This window comes from Aplysia californica, unplaced genomic scaffold (assembly GCF_000002075.1).
Source record: "Aplysia californica isolate F4 #8 unplaced genomic scaffold, AplCal3.0 scaffold01351, whole genome shotgun sequence".
Taxonomy (NCBI): domain Eukaryota; kingdom Metazoa; phylum Mollusca; class Gastropoda; order Aplysiida; family Aplysiidae; genus Aplysia; species Aplysia californica.
Window position 1 is genome coordinate 50,887 of NW_004798621.1, and position 15,147 is coordinate 66,033.

General features: G+C 37.8%; 1 protein-coding gene across 2 annotated transcripts in view; it reads right to left on the minus strand.

Annotated features, from left to right (window-relative positions):
- Window positions 1-283: 283 nt before the first annotated feature.
- LOC101850621 (nucleolar protein 14) overlaps window positions 284-15,147 on the minus strand; it is a 41,566-nt gene continuing 26,702 nt past the window's right edge. For both annotated transcript variants that reach the window (XM_013090586.2, XM_035973521.1), the window contains 9 exons: window positions 14,011-14,112; window positions 13,494-13,556; window positions 11,370-11,460; window positions 5,608-5,677; window positions 4,147-4,224; window positions 3,421-3,565; window positions 2,978-3,096; window positions 1,519-1,677; window positions 284-967 (listed from right to left, as the gene is read on the minus strand). In XM_013090586.2, the coding sequence (XP_012946040.1) occupies window positions 874-967; window positions 1,519-1,677; window positions 2,978-3,096; window positions 3,421-3,565; window positions 4,147-4,224; window positions 5,608-5,677; window positions 11,370-11,460; window positions 13,494-13,556; window positions 14,011-14,112 (921 nt within the window). In that variant the 3' untranslated portion in view covers window positions 284-873. The remainder of the gene's footprint in view (window positions 968-1,518; window positions 1,678-2,977; window positions 3,097-3,420; window positions 3,566-4,146; window positions 4,225-5,607; window positions 5,678-11,369; window positions 11,461-13,493; window positions 13,557-14,010; window positions 14,113-15,147) is intronic.

Consider the following 15,147-nt stretch of genomic DNA (forward strand, 5'->3'; position numbering starts at 1 on the left):
ACGTACATATGTCATACAGGCAACCAGGAGCAGCAAATTCGGCCAATTTCCGTGACGTACATGGTGGAACGGAACAGTGCAAAAAAATTGTGCATTTTCATGACGTACCAGGTGCATCATAAGGTAACAAAGGGGTTAAGGCCTGTAAATTGTCAGACAGCTTTGACAATAATTTTCCTGAAATTTGATGGCTGCAATAGTGATGACTGTTGCTGTTCATCCTTAGGGGGTGTGGACTAGGGTCATGTTACCCTCCCTCAAAAATGTTTCATAACAAGATCTCATTTTCTTTATGAATTGTTTACTAGCAGATAACAAAAATTGTCCACATATGCAGATCATGGCAGAAAACTTTCATCAATAAAACAATCGCTAGAAAATACACACATTTAGCTATTTAGAAAAGAAAAGAATTGTGGGGTAGCAGATAAAGCATTGTAACTTGGGGTTTAAGTGAAGATCACTTTTCATACATATTCCCAGGCACCGGGAAGGGGCACATGCTCTGTAAAAACCACGGTGTCGTTTTATTATTTTATGAAACTACTCATTTCATGCAATGAAATCCCAGATTTTGCTGATAATATTGTGGTGAAAAATCTGGTTTTTTGTTCTTCCTGTAAAGTTTTATCAAAATTGCTGTGACGCAACCCTGCGATATTATATTATATATATGAAAAGAAACAAAAACATTCTCTTAACCACCTCCTGCCTTCCCAGCGAACTGAATCAAACAAAGAATGACTATGAAATCTTTGCTATTGCTCCAGTTCAGCAACCAGAGCCCATAAACATTAACAGGAAAAAAAACCCACCATGTTCCCTAACAGCACTTGTACACAAAATCAGGACAAACTACAAGACAGTGCTATTTCATTTTTTGGCCTTCTTGATAGCTTTGTAGTCTCCTTCTTGTGATGCCAGGCTGTGCATCAGCTCCTTCATCTTTCTCTTTCTATCCGCATCCCTGAAAAAAGCAAACATAGACATGCAAGAATCAGCACAAAAGCTCAACTTCAAACATACCACTAAGCAACTGAGTCAACAATATCGTATCCTTTCAATCAAATGAAAGAACCAATATCACCATTTTTCTTAAAATCAAGACCAAAAAAAAAAAGATGTCAAAAGATGAACTAATTCTCTACATTCTAAGTTTGAAGCAACAAAAACAAAATCAATAATTTGACCAGAAAGGGAAGATCTAGTCTTATAAGTCCTCAGCACAAAGTATGCATCAAATTTCACAGAAAGTGATCATTAACATATAAAAACATACCATTTTCTACTTTATCAAAAGTTACAGGTCCAGGCCAAGGAAGCTCGACAAAAGAAACATGTAAATCTAGAGAAAATTTGCAAACGATGGCATAAAACTAGCAAAGAGTTCTAAATTAGGTATGTTGAAAATTGAATAGGCACCACACAACCCAATTTTTTGCCATTCTTTCTCTTAAACTTTTAAAAGAGGACGACTTTCTATCAACCATCTTTTGGGCACAGTGCAACTTTTCTTACTTTTTCATGATTGTGTCCAACTGATGTTTGGCCAGCACTTCATTGTCTCTTTTGATCTCCCTGACAGCAGCCTTCATCTCCCTCTTGACCTTGTGAGTCAGCCTCTGTCGTTCATTGACATCCCTATTGGGCCCTCCTTTCTTTCTTTTTCCTGACCAGCTGAAATGACAAAAGACAGTGGATATGAAATTTAATCAGAAATATTTCCTTAAAAAGGTACTTCTGAGCCCCAGTTGCTGTTGAGATGAGCTCTCTAGTTAAAGGGGAGACGTAAACTCTCAGAAAAATGTTCTAAACGAATGACTTCCAAGCACTTTCATGTAATTGTGCAAGAAGTTCATAGATAAATAGGGAATGTATTAAGGGTGAATTTGTTGCTTTTTTCTTTAAAATGGGATGCTGTGGTATCCATCTTGGATTTTCAAACCAGCTTCTCAGTGCTGATGAATTTCATAGGAAATATTGGAATTTCTTCCAGAAATTGTGGCACTCAAATGCAAACCCATGTGGACTGTGGATTGTTGACCTATCTTTGAAAATAAATAAAAATGGACCCCTGACAGTCGGTTGACGAAATTTTGGGGTATACGTTAGAAAAATTTGAATGTATCCAAAAGTTACCAATATTTCCCAATTTGCTCTCCTAGTTCCACAGTGTAAACCGTAAAGCACTTGTATGCCAAATTTGAAGCTTCAGGCTTCGGTGATTTTTAAAATCTCCTTGCACCAAGGAGGTCACATGTGTGAAAAAGCAGATTTTGAGAAAAACATTTTATGAAAGGATTTTACTTGCAATATGCACTTTTCAAACATCTTTTTAAATCATTTAGGGAGTTTTGTCAACAGTTTCGTCAATGTGACCTGATAGAACAGATGTTGAAGAATGTTTTTCCGCAAAAAAAACAAAACAAAAAAAAAGATATTTTGAAGAATTTTATCAATATTCTCTGGGATCGCCAACCTGAGTCTTCCCTTAATGGTCATGCAGCTGTTTAAAAAATTAACAAAAAGAAAACACAATGAAGAGAAGTTAGGATTGCTGAAAACTAAAGTTCGAAATGGATCTTTCAATCAAGCAACAGCAGCACCATTGTGAGACATAAGCCACGACTTTAAATGACCATCACTGTGACGGTACCCTGTTCTCTTTTTCTACGCTACAAAACATAAGCCTTGTAACAAAATCAGCTGGCTAACTGTAATGAAAAACTGGTATGAATACTTTGATCACAAGAAAAAAAATTAATGAGCCAACCAGGCTGTTCAACATAAACTGCATGGCACTGCCCATCCAAGCAAAAGAAAGAGTTCGCAGATGGAAAAAAGGTGAGAAGACACACTGACCATTTCTTCCATATGGCCATGAGAGATTGTATGTGAAACACTACAAAGAAAAAAAAAAAAAGACTTCAGAGCCAGTGTCTGTAGAGTGACACATGTGAAACTAAAGACAACTTACAATTCTTCAATTTTTGGTTCAAACAGCTTCAGGGGCACAGGTTTCTTCGATGGTTGTTGCATAACCTTCAAAATCTGTTTGACATTCCTCAGCCTGTCTAACAAAGAGCTGACCTTCATCTGATTGAAAAAAAAAAGAAAAAGAAAAAAAGAAACTGAAGAGAATAGAAAAAGGATACATAATTGAGTTCCTGGTGATTGGACCAAACAAAACAGCAGAATAAACACTGTCTTCTGTTATTAGCTATAAATGATAGTATGGTTACCTGTTCATTCATTCACTAGTACGATGATAAAAAAATTTTTAAAATTAAATAGGAAAGGAATGTTCACTTGTAAAAACACTTGACCTGCAAAATTATTTTCAAAAGTGATTTGCAGAGGCAAAAAACTCCTACGATAAGTATTAAACCTCTAGAGAATACAGCAAGCTCTTGAAAATACCTTCAACTGAGCAGGGTAAAAGTCTAAGGGCAGAGATCCCAGCGGTGCCAGCCAGGGTTTCAAAATCAGCTCAATAGAAGGCAGTTCCTCCCACAAGTCCACACACTTGCCCATCAGATCAGTCACGTTACTCACAGCATCACATCTGGGAAGTAAAACAGATAAATGTAGCTACCCTGCACATATAATTTAATCGAAGCGATAAATGTCAGTAATGTTCACTAAGTCAGTGCACTAATACTGCACAAGTAGCATATCTTAACTGTTTCTCTTCTTTAAACAGTCTTTGGAGGACTTGAGCGAGACACCAAGCAAATGTAAACTAAGTGTTTTGATTGAGACTATCCAAATCAAACCTCAGATTCCATTGTTCTCTTGCAGCATTATTTATTCTAACGACTTTGTTTTTTCCATCTTGGCAGTGTAACAAGGTTTGAAAGTGCACATTTATCCAAAAGCAAAAATGGAGCTAATTGAGCTTATCAAATCAAGCTTCCATGGTGTAGACAACAAAGTTCATATTTCTTTAGTCAAATTTACAGATTTCATTGAGACTCACTGGTTTTCCAAGAATAATTATTCTCGGGGTGCAGCAGTAAGCCCGATCAATGATGGGACAGTTTATTTCCCTCCCTTACGAGGGAAAAGATCATAAAGTGAAACTTTTGTCTTGCAATTCTCTTCCAAGCATGAATCTAGCATAATCAAATGTTCAAAACCTCTTACTTGAATTGACTGTTCTCAAGCTCTGTATTCTCCTTAGACAACATTTCAGACAAAGACCACTGTCCCTGGAGAGTTTCACTGAGAAAACACAAACGTATCATAAAAGGTCATAGATCCAGAAGTAGCACGCTTCCAAACATTAACATTTATTAAAAATGCAATACTTCTCACATACAGAAAAGAAAAAATTTCCCCCAAGCCTCATCCTTCTTGTTTTTTGACAATGAGAAAATATCATAGTTACACAATTGTACAGAGTTAATAAGTTACTCTGCCCCTAAAGGGATGAGTGCAACGTTGGAAAACATGTGTGGTTTTCTTAATGAGAACGGAAATGAAATAGTATGAATGTGCACACAAAAAAGGGACACAAATCTTCCAAAGGATCCACTACAAGTAACAAGTAAACTATCTTGGTTAAACTGTGCAGCAGCCTCAACACCTAAAAAAAAAATCCCAGAATAGTACAGAGTAGGTTCTTCAAACTACAGTTAAAGAAATACCTACCTAAGGTTTTCAAAAAACACTTTAAGCACTTCATCTTTCAAAACTTAGAAAAAACATCACTTTACAGTTCACAGTAGACAAAACAAACTCTTTGGCCAAGAGTTGTACAGGGAATAAAATTACTTTTTTTTTCGTTCGTTTTTGTAAAGTGTTTTACGGCGCTCGCAACTGCATAAGGTCATATGAGCGCGCGTGACACACCTAATATTTTCTGTTGGTAGGAAATTTTGAATTTTGCCCGGGTGGCGGCCGAAGCCTACTCTTATCGATTTTAGACCACCAAGGGATCTTTAACGTGCACAACTTGCACACGGGCCCTCCGAGGTTTTTCGCCCTTGTCCGAGAAGGCTAGGTGTAGATCTTTCCTACCAGAAGATCAGGGGTGTGGCTGAAAGACAGCAGTAAGAAGAAGCGAAGGCGTAGCAGTAGCAGTAGAAAGGCTGCAGAAAGAATCAGAAGCCCAGAGGAAGGGGCAAAGGAGGTGAGGGGGTGGGGGCAGAAAGAGGAGACGAAAGCAGACGACAGAACATTGCTAGAGGGCAGGAAATGAGGTGAAAGGAGACAAATTCAGAGAAGAAAATTTTTCGGTCGCTACCCGGATTCGAACCCAGGACCTTTTGAATGAGAGGCCAACACCTTAACCTCTAGGCCACGAGAGCCCCTGGGAATAAAATGAAACTGTTACATTTTTTTCTGTATTATCTTTTGAGAGATTGTTGTCTTTAAAAATTCACCAAAAAAAAAAAAAAAAAAAAAAAAAAGCCATATATATGACACTTTGAAATTTAAAGAAAAACCACGATAAAATGCTGACCTACACATTCAGAAAATGTCCATTTCTCAGAATGTGACTTTTCAATCATATCTTTGACTTATGTATACTATGTATCCTGAAGCATATTATTTTTAGAGCTAAAAGAGAGAGGCAAGAGATATTATAAATGAAATACATACCATGGCTCCTCTGGTGAAAGCAGTCCCAGTGCCTTACTTGTCTTCTTGAAAGGGGGAAATAATCTCACACCTGTAAACAAAAAAGACATCATTTAGCTCAAAATAGCATTTTACATTTTTAACAAATGAAACAGTTGCGCTCAACACGGCGCATCGGCAGAGGAATTTTAGTTGCCACGGGGGTCAGCTCCCTGTCGCAGCTCTGTCTGGGCCGACTTAATTTCTGGTACTTTTCAACGTACAATTTAAGGTGTATCCTTGTATTTATGGTAATTCTCATTTAGTGCACCCAAAGCATGCATTTCTGCTTTTGAGACTCAAAAAAGAACGGACGTTGTAACTTGTCTGGTTATTTCGTTAGATGCGCTGTAGTCGGCAATGCTAAATTGTAATTTTTTTTGACTAGCGTGAATGAAAAAAAATCAATATAAAAAAAAAGGCCTCGTCAAAATCTGTCGAACTTTTGGAACATGAACGACATGACATTGGTGCAGATACTCAGAAAAGATTATATCTGCGCATATAATAGAAAGGTATAATTTTGCAACTTTATCCATCGGGCACACAATTCGTTTTGAAGTAATTCCTCCAAATACAACTTTATGTGTCTAATATAATCGGGAATATTCGCATATTATTATTTTCTCAAAAGTTTATAAAAGTTACCATGAAGTTTCTCTATGAAAAGTACAAATCTATTTTAGAGCTAGAATACATCTTCAATGTAGATCTAATACACGAACAGTATCTGTTACACTCCAGAAATTCCCTACTTTTCTTAAAACGTTAAGTCTAGGTTTTGTAAGTTGACTGAATAATAGGGATGACTTCTTGTAATTGGGTTATATGAATAATTTCTAGCTTTCCAGGGGCACTGAATCAGCACCAGACTTTTCCAGCTTTATTTTTCCTTTCTATGACCATTTGCAATAACCGACAATGTAACTGATTTCTTTACATTCACAATTGTGTCCGCGCATATTTCCGAAACAAAAACTAAGAATGAATGTGTTAGCTGTCATTATTTTTATTCCATACAAGAAGTTTATCTCTACCCATGTATTTACACGGTTTTGTGTTTTTTTAAATCGCTTAGATTCTATATTATATCTTTTTCGTTGTATGCAGGCTGCCACAGACACAGCATGATTCATGAACAACCACAGAGTAGCTTTCTCTTGTTTAATAGTAAAATAAATAGTAAAATAAGAGCTAACGCTGATCGTCTTTTGTTAAAAAATGCAGATGTGCATCTTTCTTTTCTCATTACTTGACTATTTCTACTAGCGCAGATTTAAGATTTCTCATGGTAAAAGACATGATATTCGTAGTCAGTTTAACACAGATTTTGGAGAGATCTGTCGTGCCTTTTTAAAATTAACAATCATTTATTCATTAGTTTGTAACTAAAATAGGACAAATTGCGTACTCTACAAACACTTGTCTAGAACAAAAACTAAGGTACAGAAATTAACCATTCTAACGCAGAATAAATCTCAAGACATTTGAGCTTTTAGTACATCCGCGTAATGGTTTGCTGTGTGGGATGGGGAAGAAGTTATATTGTTTTAAACATAGTCAAAAATGTGAACTTCCTAACCGACACCGGCAAAGTCGCTTCAAGGCTCATTAACCCCATGACCCCGAGCCGGGGAGCTCCGGATGGCTGCTGAGTCATGTGAACTAAAAGTAACAGAATCGGGCGAAAAGGGACGCCGTGTCAAAAGAGATTATAAGAATACTTTGTATAATTTAAAATGCTGCCAAGAAAATTTGTGAAAGTTTTCCTTCCAATGTGTGGTTGCACTCCATCCAATAATAAAACAACTGAACATGGGGAACTGTTTAGTTCTATAATACGGTACTTCCACCAGCCGAAGCTGGAAAGTAAGGAAAATTCTGCAGGGGCCGAAGAGGCCCCCACCAGGGTCCAGGGACAGCATCCCGGTAGGGGTTGGGGAGGAAATTGAAATTGAATGCTTTTAGGGGGTTGAAAATGGCATTTGGGAACCTGTTTCAAGAGATTGACAACAACCCATATTGCCTATTTTTTCCCAAGATTTTGTCTTGTTTGATTTCTTCACCAATTTTTCCATTGCTGGCAATGTTTAAAAGCAGGTTCCCCTTCCATTGCTACTATAATTCAATTAATTTGTCTTCACACCATTGATAGAAGGCAAACCTGGAAATAATGAATAGATATTCATGTACCTTCACAATACAGTTACCCAGCGTATACCCTAATTTTCCTCAATTTTCATGTCAAAATGTTGCTTGTCACAACCTCGGAACATCACTTCGAATCATTCTTGATTTTAGTAGTTTTAGCACAAATTTCTTTCATCGCAGCCCTTATCGCGTTCCTATGCCGTAGAATCTTCGAACTGATAATTTCTCTAGATCTAGAAAATACATTTGCAAAAAAGTATCTTTCTGACAGTAGAATCTAATTTTCTGTCTAGGATCACAAGTCAATATAATTGATCAACGCGCAGATTTTCCAGCCGCGGCAACAATCCGAAGATAGACAGACAGAAGGAGGGAAGGATAGAAAGGAGGAAACTGGCACAAAAAGTTCGCCAGACTTTGATCAATCTGCAGGTGAAAAATGTACTGCCGACCAACCCGCAATGAATGCATGGGGCGTAGCGGAATAATGGCCGATGGCAGGAAATGCGCAATCTGGCAGTTTCTATAACATAAACTATTGCCGAAAGAATTACCGTAAACATCCGTAACTTATACAAGACGATAGGAAGGCGAGTACGGATCTTTTGTTACGGAATTTCCGTAGTCCTACGCTGTCGCAGATTTTTACGGAGGGAGTTGATAATGATGGAGGAACAAATACGAAATTAACAGAAAGTATGGATTTCCATAAAAATACGGAAGAGTGGAAGCACTGTTTATAGGCTTGTGGCAGAGATGCCAACCACAGAAAACCGAAATGAGTATTGGGAAATATGAAAATGTGTATTTTCATGTGAAAATGTGTATTTTCAGGTGAAAATGTGTATTCCCCACGACCGACCGACCAACCAGTAATTGTAAAATGTTCAGGGTGTCCAGCAATATTTACCAAAAAAAAATTACTAGCTCACCAGCTTGAAAAAGGGAGCACACACGCGTACAATATACATGTATCCAGTCAACAACATGTCAGTGTTCAATGTCGTACTGGGGTCTTGTTTGACTTAAGTATTTCAGTCTATTAAATAATATTTTCCTCTCATTATTATATATAAAAAATAAATCCTGCTTTGAGAGTTCGGAAGGGCCTAGAACAAAAATTTCGACTATCAAGAACCAGTCTTGGTGTCATGATTCATATTATGAACTGACAGACTCAAATTATTGCTCAAACTCAGAGAAAAGCAATAACTTGAATGGCTCAAGTAGACCCATGCACTGTGAGAGTTGTAAAAACTGTGGTAGGGCAAGATGCAGTGACACTGAAAATCTGCCAGTCTTGAACAGAAAACTACAACATACACTGTAGGTATAATTTACTATCACCCACAGGGGCGAAGGCTGACTTGTTTGACAGGGTAATCAAAGTGAAATGGGACCAGATAGGGCCTTGAGATATCACACTCACACAAGTCACAAGAATCTTACTGGCACTGGAGGCGGCAACTTTGAGTTGTGAATGAAAACAAATCCTGAATTCATGTTGTATGCTTGTTCAACCGCTAAAATAATCGGGAAAGTATTTAATTAAATATTTATTCTAACTAACCTTAAATTTAACTTTAGATTTGAACACACGAACACCAAGGAAAGAAGCACAGATGTCAGCACTACAATGGCATGTTATACCAGACAGCCGAAACACTTTGGTAGAGCACGCCAATTATTAATTTTTTATTTCACATTTGGCTGTTTTTTGTCTAGCTTTTCGCGGCCAGGAGCCGCTGTCATAATCGAGGTCACGATCTGATTATAGGACGTTAAAAAGTCGAGGAAAAAAACAAACACTAGCAGTGTAGTAGCGGGAGTCAAAGGATTATTAGGAGTTAGTTCCCCTCACATCCGTGAGGTAGACTTGACCAGTGTAATAGTTCGCTTAGATAATCAGCGCGTCTGGGTGCTTATAACTGTGGCCCGAAAGGGGTGAACAGGGTATATGATTATGCGACAATGAAACAGTTCTGACTTATGCAGATGTTAACTTCAAATCTATTGGTTGATTCTTCCAGCCTCACTTTAAGCTTACTTAATCAAAGCTTGTGACTGCTTATGGAGTGGCCCGATAGGGGCGAACAGGCTATTTCTGTGGAAATGAAACGGTTTTGAAGGTTAGGCATAGTCTATTGTTCATTGGTGATTATGAACGTCTTTTTACATTTAATTTATGAGGTTTACGTCTATGGGTGAATTTGACTGCGACAATGTTTCAAAATTAGGAAGGGAAGCAGTGATTATTTGATTATATAGACGCTTCGCCTCTGATCACCCATCCAAGTAGGTATAATTTACTATCACCCATCCAATGAAACGCGAACACTTTATTTCAATAACACAGACTTGCTAAAGTATGAGGGGTCCCGATTCCGCACATGGCCTGCACCAACGCGCGCTTTGCAGAAAGCTCTAATCAAAATTCTGAAAATTGCTTCCAAGTTTTTGTCCTCGGGTGTTGCCTTAAACCCCCGATAGTATCTTAAACCAAAAAACAAAAAAAAAAAATCAATAATCTCCTCCCCTATTCCGTAGTCTTATACTTCGCAACGCCGTTACTCCCACCAAACACGGTGTTTTCTCACACAATGCCGTATTTATTTGTGACGCGAATGCGCGCAGGGCCAGTGACCGGTCACGATGGCGAGCCAGACGAATCTAAAAATCGGACGACGCTTGTATTTTCTTTTCTTCTTTTTTTTTCCACAAGTGACAGCACAGCGACGAGTCAAAGTATTTATTATATTTTATTTGCACGGCGACATTGTGTTTATACTGCACAACCTGCATGCCACAAATGTTGCGTTATCAGACAACTGCTGGCAAACTTCTCGGTGGTAACGAAAGCGAAAGTAGATCTTGATTTTCCCGATCGAGCTTCGGTGTAATATACGCTTCCGCCTGCCGCCATAGCTGCCTTTTCGCGTGAAAGTGAAACGTATTCTCCAGACGGGGAAAAGCTGAACGAATATAATATCACGATCGCGACCGGCAAAAATGAACTTACTGACCACATCGGACTTGGTTTTCAAATATTCCAGTTCTGCGATACGGATACTATTTTGACAAAAGATGGGACCTGAGATAATTTGGTTTACTCGCCCAAGCTGAATCTCGTAGTTTTCGCATTCCAGGATGCGTATTTTTTCATGAAAAGTTGTATTCGCGTATTTTCGGCCAAAAATCGCACTGGTTGGCATCTCTGTTGTGGGAAACAAAAAAAGACATGCTGAAAGTTTATTTCTCAGTCTACCATAATATAGTATTTCTTAATTTTTGAGTCACTAGAGGATTGGTTACTTTTTAATTTGACGAAATAAATGGGCAACAAATGAAAACCCATTAGTCACAACTATAATAGGAGAAACAATAACTTGCCCATACTGTACAGAAGCAGAAACTGGCTCAGTGGAAGCCGTATACTTTTCCTAATATAGTTGTGGGTTTTTTTATTCTTATCCTTTAAAATTTAAAATATGTATGATATCCTTACAGGATTATCTCTCCTTTCCCAGGATTTTGGGGCATATATCAGGACAAATTCTCGGGAGCTAAATAATAATTTTTTTATGACTACTGACCTTTAGTACTCTTTGCAGGCAAAGCAGAGAATATCAATCCCTGAAGAAAAGTGACAACCTCAGGAAGATACCTTTTCGACAGACTCACAAACTGAAACCAAAAAAAATGAACTGTTGTAAGAGAGACACAATACAATGAAAGAAAGGGAAAGAGGCAAAGCAAACAGATCAAGAATTCATTTGAAACTAACAGAAAAAATTGAAATAAAAATTGATGGTATACTTAGAGGGTGAAATACGGAATTAAAAGAAAGTATGGATTTATAATCCGACTGTGAAAAACATTAGCACAGTTTAGAAACAAAAAACCTTTTTAAGTCAACTGTGCTTAGTGTAGGAAACTATTAATAGACCTGCATGTGAGCCTCAACCAGATTGTCTGAAAATTTTGCGCACCCCCCCTAACTTATAAGAGCTTTTAAATTGTGGGTGTCATAAAAGGAGGGACTTCCGAGTAACGAGCGACCACCCGAACAAACACAATAAAGAATAAAAGAAGAGACCTAACCCAAACCCTACCTCAAGGCCTAACCCAAAAAAGAACCCTCATGTAAAAAGGCCAGAACAAGTCAAAAAAAAAAAAAAAAAAAAAAAAAGCACACTCCAAAACAAACAAGGAGCATAATAATAGATCTATATGGCTTACATTGCTATAAAGAGCTTGATACAATAATACCATAGAATTGGAAGATGAATCCTCCATATAGATCTAGTAATCTAAATAAATCTAGATCTAGATCTAGATCTTGTAGAACAAGTGAATAGGAATAGGCCTTGAACTAGAAATCCGCATCCGATTCCAAACAGAGGGACTCAGCTGAGTCTATCTAGATTCTAGATCTAAATAAATAAATAATTCACGCACCCGATGAAATGCTTATTTTTACCAATATTAATATTACAGCACAACCTATGATAGGGTTTGACACAATAGAATTGGAATATGAATCCTCCATTGAGGTCTATAATGATCTATATAAATCTAGATCTAGATCCTATTAGAACAAGAGAGTCGGACTTGAATAAATCCACACGATCTGAACAATTAAATTAGTCAACAAACGAAATTCAAAATGGCCGCTCGAGCACGAAACTGAAAGTAGATAATTTAGGTTGTCGTCCTTTTTCGTATTCGCATTTCTACTCAGGTTCCGACAATTATGTCGGAAACGCCGACGTCGGCAGTGCGCGCGTCGGCGGTCGGCACGAAAACGAAAGTGCCGACAAAGCCGACGGGAGAAAAGGAGGTCACTGGCAGTCGGCCAGGCCTCGCACTACGCACATTGACTGATACAGGCGGGCCTAGGGATAGCATCGGCCGGTTCGCGGGTCAGGTCGCGATTGTCGGATTTCAGACGATTGTCGGCAAACATGCAGGTCTATAAATAAATCTAGATATCTAGATCTAGATAAATCTAGTAGAACACGTGAATAGGAATAGATCTAGGCCATGAATGAGAAATCTGCATCCGATTCCGAACAGAGGGACTCAGCTGAGTCTAGATATCTAGATCTAGATCTAAGTAAATAATTCACGCACCTGATGAAATGCGTTTTACCAACATTAATATTACAGCACAACCTATAATAGGGTTTGACACAATAAAATTGGAATATGAATCCTCCATTGAGGTCTATAATGATCTATAAATCTAGATCTCTTGATCTAGAGTGGAACAAGTGAGTCGGACTTGAAAGAATCCACATGATCTGAACAATCAGTAAACAAACGAAATTCAAAATGGCCGCTCGAGCACGAAACTGAAAGAAGATAATTTAGGTCATCGTACTTTTTCGTATTCCTATTCCTACTCAGGTTCCGACAATTATGTCGGAAACGCCAACGTCGGCCGCCAGCACGAAAACGAAAGTGCCGACAAAGCCGACGGGAGAAAAAGGGGGCGCTGGCAGTCGGCCAGGCCTTGCACTTTGATTGACTAATACAGGTGGGTCAAGCGATAGCATCAGCCGGCTCGCGGGTCGGGTCGCGATTGTCGGATTTCAGACGATTGTCGGAAAACATGCAGGTCTATATTAAGACAATACCATAAATTGGAAAGATACAGGGGGAAAAGAGCAACATTTAAAAAGGCCTATTCAGCATAAAATGTAAGCTTTTCTTACCTTCAAGGCAAGTGAGCAGAGGAACACGCCAACAACAACATCTGAGCAAGATTTTGGGGTGCACTGAAAAGAAAAAAAAACAACCAACAACTCATACTTAAGGTGTTCAGCCATGCAGACAATTGTATCCCAGAAACATTTCGGTTAAATTCTTTGCATATCAACATGTTTCTACCTCTATACATATATACCATTCAATTAATTACTTTGTGAAAGGCCAATGCATAAAAGTATATCCTAAAAACAATATAAAAGGCAAGCCCTTTGCTGACTAGCACAGAAACCAAGTCAAAAAATGACATCATTCATCCTAAAATCAAGAACAACACCAATTGTAATAAAAGCAAACTGAAAGGAAATAATTTACATGTGTAATTGGGACTTCCAATAGATATTGTCATTGTAAAAACAAAAAGTAGAAGTTCTGACAAGTAAAAATGGTTGAAAAATCCTTTTAAAAAAGCATAGAGAAACAAAAAACAAAAAGCCCCCGTGGTTTTAAAATTCTCAGCTTTACCTCAGTCAACATTTGTGTAATGAAATGCAAAGCTGGAGTTGTGACTGGATGCCTGAAGTCTGACGCGGGGAACAAATTCTCAATCAGAACAAGATGCACCAACTGAAAGAAGACATACAAGGATTAAAAATAGCAATACGCATGCTTCCTCCATGAATATCAATTAAGCTAAAAGCCTCAAGAAAGTTATTTAAAACGGCACAACATTATTCACTGACTAACATGATATGATGGAATCGGGCGCTTGTCAATTTTTGGACAAATGGGGTTACTAGTACCTTCTTAAAGCTTGTTCATTTGTCTTTTATTTTGATTTTTTACAATACTCATCTATCTTGAATAGAAAGTCGAGATATTTGTGATTGAAGGAGTTGGGGTTGCCTGGTGTCAGGGTTAAATCAGCTATTAAATATGCCGCCAAAGTTTGGTGGCTTCCAAAGCTTGAGTGTCATTTAAAACTGTAAATTTACACTTTCTGTGCCAATGATCAACATTTTCCAGTAAAACCCACATAAAAATATTTTTAAATGGACATAAAAGAAAAGTGTTGAGCCTAGAAAAAAAATCGATAAATATTGCTTTTAACAGGCAGAAAAATGTCAGTTTCTTCAATTTCATCATTTTGACAAGAACAATATTTTACCACAATGACACACAATTATAAGAAGCATCAACAGCAAAAGTGTCTATGGAGGTAATTGGATGTCAGAAAGCCTGCTACACAGTAGGTCACAAACTGAAACAAACTATTGTTCAAATGCTCAACACCGGCTCACTGGCAAGGGTCGAAAACTTGTTAAGAAGAGATAATGAGGAAAAAATTACTCTAAATGGAAACAAAAGAGAGAACTTTCAAACACTTGTACAACATAGCAGTTTCATCTCAGACTGACTCAAAAAGAAAACTAGACACACTAGAAGGGAAAAACTAAAGTGAGTAACGCTGACCCACTAAACTTATTGTATCAAGGAAAACCAGTTTTCTCTTTTCTCCATACGCAAAATAATAGATACCCTTTTTTTTCAGAAAATGTATCTGAATATGTATCTCTCCACCCTGAACGCATTTAAAAACTTGTTTGAGTTATACCACAAGTTAATACTCCTCCCCCATCTTAGTTTCAGAGAGGAATTTAA